General features: G+C 37.5%; 2 protein-coding genes across 2 annotated transcripts; both read left to right on the forward strand.

Moving 5' to 3' along the window:
- The first annotated feature begins 5,785 nt into the window (after nt 1-5,785).
- Nucleotides 5,786-7,474, forward strand: LOC108034456 (uncharacterized). The gene has a single exon (XM_017109341.1). The coding sequence runs from the start codon at nt 5,786-5,788 to the stop codon at nt 7,472-7,474; it is 1,689 nt and encodes a 562-aa protein (XP_016964830.1).
- Nucleotides 7,475-7,819: 345 nt separating this feature from the next.
- LOC108034457 (uncharacterized) lies at nt 7,820-9,547 on the forward strand. Its single transcript, XM_017109342.1, has one exon. It carries the CDS (start codon nt 7,820-7,822, stop codon nt 9,545-9,547), a length of 1,728 nt encoding a protein of 575 aa, XP_016964831.1.
- The last annotated feature ends 232 nt before the right edge of the window (nt 9,548-9,779 follow it).

Raw genomic sequence — 9,779 nt, forward strand, 5'->3', positions numbered from 1 at the left:
TTGAAATCGCGTCTGTGAAATGATAATCTTGTGAAGTCTTTAATATTCGGATACAGTTTCAGGCGGTTCCGATTTCACAGAGATTACAGTTTTTATAGGGAGGTGCAATAATAATATTTTCATACTTCATGATTAAATTTAGGTTTGGGTATTTTTATATTTGTTAACCTATTTCAGATTTTAATGTCACTTATATCTAAAAAGAAGTCATTTACACAGATAATTGTTTCTTTAACTGCAGTTTTTTTAAATGATTTATTTTAGATTTTATGAGTTAACATCGGCTTATATTTTATATATATTTTTAATTTGATAAAACGATTTGGAGAAACCATATCATACAGACATTTATTTACTGTAATGTGATACCCACATATTATTTCCTTTTCGATTTCCACATGGGCTTATCATAAAGTTTCGAAGTGTTTTATCCATAAAAAAAGCGTGCAAACCATTTCCAAAGATACTTCGAATTTCATGTCTATTATTGAAAGTTTCATAAATTTTCGGCATAAAAATTCGGACTTATCTTTGAGCGCTTTGAGTTGTCTTGACTTTTAGCACGTAATTATCTTGAAGTTTGCGCCCACACCGACAACAACGAGAACAACTAACGGCGAACAGCTAACAGCTAGCGGCGAACAACCAACAGGTAACACATGAGGGCCAAAAAAGACGGCTCGCGGCTTTAATAACCATAAAAATGGCAGTCAATGCAGCTTAAGGCCGAAAATGCCAGGCGCGCGAGGAGGAAAACCAAAATGATTGTTGGGCGCACAAAGTAAGCCATAAAAAATATTTAACACACCCTCGGACAAAGCTGTTAACAGCACTGGAAATGCGTAGGATAAGGCCATAAAAAATAAAAAACACCCATATCGAGTGAATATGTTGCATTTGCTGCGACAACTGGCGACGAGTTGTTGGCAATTTTTCTGCCAAGTTTTTTTTCTATACCCATGGAAAAGGTATTATAACTTTAGTCAGAAGATTGCATAAAATGTATAAATTATAGTATTTAAAGATTAAGTATATCCATGATTGGATTAAATAACTTTATCTTTAAGGATAATAAACATCATTACATGAGTAATCAAATCTGAATTCGTTGTTTTTGATCATTATTTCTAAAATTACTTCTTGGAATTATTCTACAAATTCCTTTTTTCTGTTGTTTTTAGTTTGAATGTTAAGCTGCAAGGGTATATAATAACCGACTAGCTAGAAGTTACATTCCTTTCTTGTCTTTTTTTTTTGGTCTGCTGCGGCGACAAACGACAATTAAAATGCAAACAAATTGAATTTGTGTGCGAAAGGTTTGGCTCTGAAGTATGGCTCTTTCGGCTAAGTGTTTTGCGCCATAAACTCACGGCAAACGGGCAACAAACAACAAGCGTGTTTGTTTGTTGTTTTCTTGTTGCACGCGTGCTCGCAACATTTTTGCTGCGCGATTTGCGGCGAAAGTTGTTGGCGTGCCGTTATTTTAATTGCAATAGTTGCCCGGTAATTTGTCTGGCACTCGTAAATGTTGCGACGCTAATTGCCGGCCAACAAAAAAAGAGAGAAATATTAGGAGAAAAAAACAGCCCACAACAATGGTAGCAGCAACAATGTTGCCAACACGTGTGGGTCGTAAGTTTTCCACACATTTTCTATGCGTCCTAAAAACTGATTTTCTGAGTCGGCCGGCACGCCCTAAGCCGCAGAATCCCACACCCCAAAAATACCACTTGCTCCCCTTTGGAAAACACCTCCTCCTTTGGCCCTTTTGGCCATGGACATTAACCTGTCAACGTGGCCAAGTTTGCAACACATTTAGTGGCTGGCCCAAAGGCGCAAGTTCAAAACTAACTGCTAACTGCACTGGCGGAAAAACCTTAATTTATATAACACTCGGTTAAAAACCCTAATATTTTATATAATAAAGTGGGGTAATTATTATCCTATTTTTAGAGAATTTACTTTTTAAAAGAAGGAACTTTAAGTCCCTAAAAAAAACTCAATGAAATAGTTTTGCTTAGAAAAATATCAAAATATTTATTTATTTTGAATATTACAAAAAGTAAAAGTAAATCATAATATTCAAGAAATTCTACTTAAAATTTAGAATTTGTATTAATTAAAAATTTAAACATGTATGTCTTGTTCCTATGACATTTGATAGTATTTTTCCCTTTTGCAAGATTTTTGGCAGTGCATTGTAACGCGCAGCAACTCCATCGCCGCCCCGTCCGCGGCTCTAATCTATAAGCAGTAATCAAATTTCAGCTCGCAGCTACCAACTTGCAGCGTACGTGGCCGCCACAGCCCGTAATTATGCAACACATGTTCAATGCAACAATTGGCCATAATTTAGTCAAAGGTAATTGAGTAAGCCCCGTCTCAGAAGCCCGGCTAACGCCAGGCAGGCCCCGGGTCCGCTCTATCATTATGCGGTCTCCGAGCTGCGCGACCAAGGAAAAGACAGACAAAGCCGGTCCCTCCCATCGGGTACGCACAGTAGTCCGGCTAAAAGTACAGGCCAACCTTGATTGACGACCACAATGGGGATTGAGTGATGTGGTAGAGCCCCTCGGTGCGGTGGTGCAGTGGTGCGGTGGTGCTGCAAGTCCTCCTATCTGAGGTGATGGTTGCCACTGGGCGCCTGCCTGCCTTGTTTATTTATTTCTAGTTAGTCGCATTATCTTGCTGGACTGTTATTTAATTGTATGGCTCGATTGGATAAGCTTCAAGCAGCCACCTGATTTAACGTGCACTGGGGAAAAATCATCATAAAAACAACTATAAAATAAAAGCTTGATTAAATAGGCCTAATGCCAAAATATACAGCTTCTTTACTGACCGATATATAAGAGATATGACAATATTCATCCTAAACAAATTTTAATATTTTATCAAATACTTAAGTTTTACATTAGGTTTTGTTTATAATGGATGTATTTAAATACTTTCTAAGTTAAAATAATTTCTGAAAAATATGTAGCACCTTTCAAAATTTAAAGTATATTAAAGTAATCATTTACTTCAAACCCTTTTTATTTTCCAGTGTACATTTTCCCGGCGCATCTCTTTGCCTCTGAAGAAATGTGTGGAAATTCTTGGTGCTGCCTGGTATCCTTCGCTCCATAATAGCTCTAGTTAATGATTGTGGCCAATGTGAGCTAAGCGCTCGGCTATCTGGTATCAAGGAAGATAGAAATTGTTCTTTAATTTGCGGAAATTGTTGGCAAAGTGCCGGCTGACAAAAAGAGAAGGTTAATGTGAAGAAATATGTGGCATATGTAGTTCAATAATTTTGCATTTCCGCCGACAGTCGGAATTTATTCCACAAAAAAATCTCCAGCCACCCACACAGAAACGCCTTGGGCCGGCCCACAGAACCGCCTTCCTATAGCTCGTATCTGGAATCTAGTATCTATAACCTTGCGCCGATTTTTCAAACAAACAAAGACACACACACTTGCAGCCAGAGAACATTGCTCAGCAATTTGGTTTGCAATTTTTGCGGTATAAAAATTATAAATTAAGTACTAATTACATGGACAACTACAACAACCATAAACAGCCAACGAGAAATCTTGGGAAAATCAAACGATTTGCCGCTTTTAATGTGCACTGCGGCCACGCCCACCTAATGCCCAATGTGTGGGCGTTGCACTAATGAACACAGAAATCGAGAAAAAATGGAAATATCGAAACATTTTGTAACAAATGAGAAAAAAGAGACAAGCACAGTAGAGCTCAGAGAATTACAACGTTTCTGTTGAGACATTAAAATGGTTATTACAACTATTTATATCTTGATTTAGAAGTTATTGTCTTATCTATTTCGGTTTTGAGCTATTTTTAATCATGCAATAAAAGTGTTATAAAGCTCACAGTAAAATGGGGATTGGCTATTTCTTAATGGAGAACTATAAATGCCTTAGGTGTAATTGATTATTTAAATACACATACGATAGGTATAGCAATTAAAATATTATTTTTTATAATTTTGATGCAAATAATGTTAATTTTTTACGGTCCATTAATTGGAATTTTTACATGTTCCCCATTAAATAGTACGATTTTTTACTGTATTTCAATGCTTGGATGCCACATTTGATTGGTCGTCGTTGCCGTTCGTTGTTGCTGTCTTGAATGGGTGATAAATTATTTCCCGCCATTTACATAAATGCTTTGAATGCATTAATTAAAGCCCAAATGCCCTGACTCCCTCCTGCTCTGGCCAGCCTAAGTCCCACCCCCCGGTGACGCCCCCTCCCAGAATATCTAAGACTGCAGTTGTCGATCTAATCAATTGTTTTTTATTATTGGGCCAGGCCCATAGAGAAGCCATTATACGATTAGCGTTGCGGGCTTACATATGTGTGCGAGTATCTGTATCTTTTGTGCGGCGTCGACGGGGCTGCGTATCTGCATCTGGGGGATACATTTATAGCGCATATATGCATAAGTATGTTGGCCGTTTTAAGTGGCTGCCGCCTAATTGTTCATAAAAGTCAACAGTCAATAGCTCTTTATGTTTGCGCTTGAAATTTATATTTATTTATTGTTATTTCTGTTCGCCAGTTTGGCGTTGCTGCAGCTTCATAATTTTGTTGCCCAGACATTTTTGCCGGTTTGGCAGTGCTTTTCGCATTCTGCAGTAGCCATTGAAAATGAGTTTTGTCTCTTTGAATTCCAAGGTCTGCCATTCCTTGCATTTAGCAACTGAATTTATGAGCGATTTCAATTTCAATGCGGTCTGTTTGTTGCTTTTGCCTGCCTGGCTGATCTCTCTTGTGGGCTAACGAGTTTCTGGCCAAAAGCCAGTGCAACAACAAATTCAAGAACAACAATGACAACCGTCTTAAATAACAGAGTCAAAGTCACTGAGAGCATTGGAAACTAATTAGAGCAAAGGGTCAGGCATTACGCTTCGTAAAGAGATGGCACAGCATTACGAATAAAAATGAGTTTTGAAACAAATATATTAATCGCTTAAATAATTAATTAATTTTACAATATTTACAAGGTTTTTTCTTATTGGGATGATGATTTAATTATTTTTTAAACAAATCGTTAAACACCTTACAACTTGATATCATCTTGTCCCACAAACAAGCTGCATTTATCAGCGCTTAGATTCTTCTTGGAATCACTCATTGTCACATACCATCTGTCTGACATAATTTTCTTAGATCACCGCCCAGTTTAGCGCCCATTTATGCAATCATGTAATTTTATTAACAATATCTATGACATTTAGCAATTGTTTGGTCACGTTAGAACAGCCGAAGCCAGACCGCAAACAATTACGTTTACGTGGTCGCGGTCAAAGGGGCAATTTAGTAGATGCTGCGATAAGCAATAGACACTGAGAAAAATGTCCAGCTGAAAATAGGAATATTTATTAAAATATTAAACAGAGAAGAGAGTTTTTAGGCAAATAAATTGATAGCTCAAAAAATATTTAAACAGATTTTGAATAGTATTATTAACACTAATCAATAAGTTTCGTTGCTGGAAAAGTGTATATAATGGGTAAATAAATTATTCAAAAATATTATAAACATTGTTATTTGACAATTTTAAACATTCATTGATATTTTTCTCAGTGGATTCACCCGCGCACGACTTGCTCTTGGACTTCGACTTCAACATCGCCTTTGACTTCCACTTCAACTTCAACTTATTGACAATGCAATGTAATTGTTTCCGATAGAGATCTTGACCGGGCCTTAAAACCGCAAAGTCTTTGTATGGCGGTTCTCAGTGTCCTTTTCTCGGCCTGGCCTGCATCATGTGTCGCTTGCTAATTTTTATAATAATTATCCTGTACTCAGGAAGGTCCCAGAGTTGGTCGGCCAGCGAGATCGTACACCAGCTTAATAAAGATCAGGCACTACAGCTTAATATTTACTTGGCTTGCGGTGACATGGAACTACAATTTGATCACAAAGTGCCGAAATTATTACTAAATAGTTCTGTGGAGCAGCAGAAAGTACTGGGTAGATTCAGCGAACGTGCTTTAATCATTGCCTGTTTTGGGGAATCTAAAGATAACCAAACTCTAAATGGAATAAAGGAACTGCTCTGGGGATTGCAGCACTTACCCATGTTGTACATCGTTAGGTCCAACATGGATTTCTACTTTCAACAGGCTTTAAACAAGGGTTTTCTTCATGTCCTGGCTCTGAACTTGTGGAATGGAACTCTCTACACCTACACTCCTTATCCCAGAGTAAAAATTCATCATATAAGGGATATGAAAAAGTTCTACGACTTGACAAAATTGAAAAATCTGCACGGAAAGGTGGTGCACACTTCCGTGGAAACGATGACACCCCGATGTTATCACTATATAAACCGTCATGGTAAAAAAGTCTATGCAGGTTATATGTACAAGATGATAAAAACGTTTATTGAAACCTACAATGGCATGGAAAAGCATGTCTTTGGAAACTTGGAGACCATTCCATATAAAGAGGGTTTGAAAGCACTAGCAGACGGTGAAATCGATATGATGCCGCGGATTATACACGCATTGGACTGGAACTTTTTCTACCGCAGTCATATCTTATACAATATTAAAACCTTTATCATGGTTCCTTGGGCCGAACCCTTGCATAAAAGTCTCTACTTTCTACGACCTTTTGGCAACGCAGTTTGGATAACTTTCATCGTAAGCTTCATCTATGCCTCTTTTGTTACCTGGTGGATGCGACACAGAGAGCGGGAGAACTCTTCCATATCTCGAACTTTTATGGATGTACTTCAGCTGCTGTTTCAACTTCCACTAACCAAAACATGGCATTTTAACCTGGGCTTGAATCAGGTACTTATTTTCATCGTGCTCTTCATCGTAGGCTTTATTCTGACCAATCTGTATACAGCCCAACTATCTAGTTTTTTAACTACTGGTTTATTTAAAAGACAACTTAACAGCTTTGATGATCTATTCCGTGAAAAGCGGACATTATTGATGGAAAGCTTTGACGCTGAAGTACTATACAATATGACAAAAGCGCAAATTATTCAAAAAGAATTTGAAAATATAACCTTAGTTACCTCGATAGAGGAGCTCTTTGAACATCGGAAGAGCCTGAATACCACGTATGTCTATGAGGCCTACGAGGATCGCATTGCATTTGAACTGCTGCAGCAAAAGTTTCTCCGGGTGCCGATTTTCAAGACATTAAATGAGGTCTACGACCAAAGGCCCGTTTTTGTAGCTCTTCGTCATGGATTGCCCTATGTGGAACTGTTTAACGATTACCTTAGGCGAATCTGGGAGTCCGGCATTTGGTCTAGACTAGAGAGGGAGTCGCTTTTTGAGGGAATTGCTAGTGGTGAAATCAGTTTTCGGAAGTCAAAGTCGCTGGAAAAGCAGGTTTTCGATAAAGAATTTTATTTCTTTGCCTATATTTTACTGGGAGTGGGATGGCTTATTAGCACTATTGTTTTTATGGTGGAGAGATTTAGATTTTAATTCATAAACTAATCTATAAACTAATGTAACAACTAAACCTAATCCAAAGATAAATAATAAATAATCCCTAAAAAAATTAAAAATAGAAACAAAGAGTTTTTGTTTTCACAAAATGTTTATAAAACTGCTACAAAATACCAGCGGTTGAAGCTGATGACGTCAGTTGATGACTTGTAATATTCTGCCCTTCGTATTATGCTTCTCTATTAAGCCAGTTGATGTATTAAAATTGGACTGTTGACTATGCCTTACATCAGGAACTGTAATTAGATAATGATACCATTTAGAGGCTTCTAATATTGCCTATAAAAGAAGAACCCAGCTGTGGCTCCCAGAGCCATTTCAATGGATTTGCTTTACCTAAACACCCTTCAGAGGCTATCGCTGTTTGAAGGAAATCGCTTGGGTCAAACCATTCAGGAGCTGAACAACTTGTACCAACTGGAACTGAATGTGTTTTTGGAGTTTGGAAATGGTTCTGATTTATTGACAGCAGGCCGACATTCTTTTACACCTGCTCTTTGGATTAAAAATACTGAAACCCAACTCGTTATGGAAGGAAACTACAGTAGCTGCACCCTAACAGTTTTGTACCTGGACGATGAGTATCTGCATCGTGGTCTAAGCTATCTTACTAAATGGCTATGGAATTATCAACACCTTCAAGTATTAATATTTTTCAACGGAGGAACTTATCAAAAATTAACAGAAATCTTCAGGTATTTTTTTGATAAAGGTTTTATTGAAATTCTTGTAATGTTACCGAATTTGGAAGGACTCTATAGCTTTATGCCCTATCAGAATATGCGGATCCTGCACTTCCATAGTGTCAAAGAGCTCTATGATCACTCTCGCATAAAACCAGATTTTAATGCTTATAATATTACCAGCGGACTTGTAACAGCGGGAGCCCCTCGTTGGTTTTCCTTTAGAGATCGTCATAACCGACTAATCCTGTCGGGATATATGCTTCGTATGATCTTGGACTTTACAAATCATTTTAATGGATCTGTTCGGCTAATGGATGTGGTGACTGTGAATGATGGTCTTCAACTTTTGGCTAATCGAACTATAGACTTTTTTCCATTTCTAATCAGACCTCTCGACAAGTTCGCAATGACAAATATTATTTATCTGGAGAATTGTGGTCTTATAGTGCCCTCATCTAGGCCCTTGCCTAACTGGGTTTATTTGATCAGGCCCTATACATTTGGCACCTGGGTTTCTTGGCTGATTATGCTGATATATTGCTCTTTGGCTTTAAGGATTTTGAACAGAGGGCAAACAAGCCCGAGTTACGCCTTTTTGATTATTTTACGATTGGTTTTGTATCTCTCATGTGGCAGAGATATGGGAACTCGACCATCTCCTCATCGTTTCTTGCTCTTCATAATATTAACAACTACTGGATTTATATTAACCAATTTGTATCTAGCTCAGCTTTCGAGTAATTTGGCTGCAAGACTTTACGAAAAGCAAATAAATACCTGGGAGGACTTGGACGAAACCGATGGAATCTGGCCCTTGATAGATGTCGATATTACAACTATGGAAAAGCTAATACCCGATCGAAAGAGACTACTAAAACGGATAGTCTCCACATCAGAGGCAGATGTTGATATATATAGAAGGAACCTAAATACAAGCTGTATTCACTCAGGATTTTTTGACCGCATTGAGTTTGCTCTTTACCAACAGCAATTCCTGAAATTTCCCATTTTCCGTAAATTTCCACATATCTTATACCAGCAACCTCTTCAAATTTCGACTGCTTTTGGACGTCCTTACTTACAGTTGTTCAATTGGTTTGTGAGAAAAATATTTGAAAGTGGAATTTATCTGAAAATGAAGGACGATGCCTATCGACATGGAATTGAAAGTGGCTTATTGAATTTCGGATTTCGTGATCGGCATTTGGAAGTGAAATCTAATGATGTGGAATATTATTACCTAATTGCTTTATTGTGGCTGGGTGGTTTGACTTTGGCCACCATGTCTTTTCTCATTGAACTGATAATTGGAGCAACTGGAATCAAACTAACTATACATTTAAAACGATCAATTAGAAAATAACTTAAGATATAAAATACCAAAAAGAGTTCCTAAAATATTCCAGAAAAAAATGAATAAACATGATCATAGTTACTTCTCAATTGCTGTTCAATTTCTCATCAAAATATTTATTTACACCACATTTTATGCTGACACACTTAATAAGTAAAAGACATTACAACCAACATTTGTTGAGTGCAACTTCTGGTGTCATATTTTGTTGCTCAGCGGGGCTTTTAAATAAACTTTACAC

Source organism: Drosophila biarmipes, chromosome 3L (assembly GCF_025231255.1).
Source record: "Drosophila biarmipes strain raj3 chromosome 3L, RU_DBia_V1.1, whole genome shotgun sequence".
Taxonomy (NCBI): domain Eukaryota; kingdom Metazoa; phylum Arthropoda; class Insecta; order Diptera; family Drosophilidae; genus Drosophila; species Drosophila biarmipes.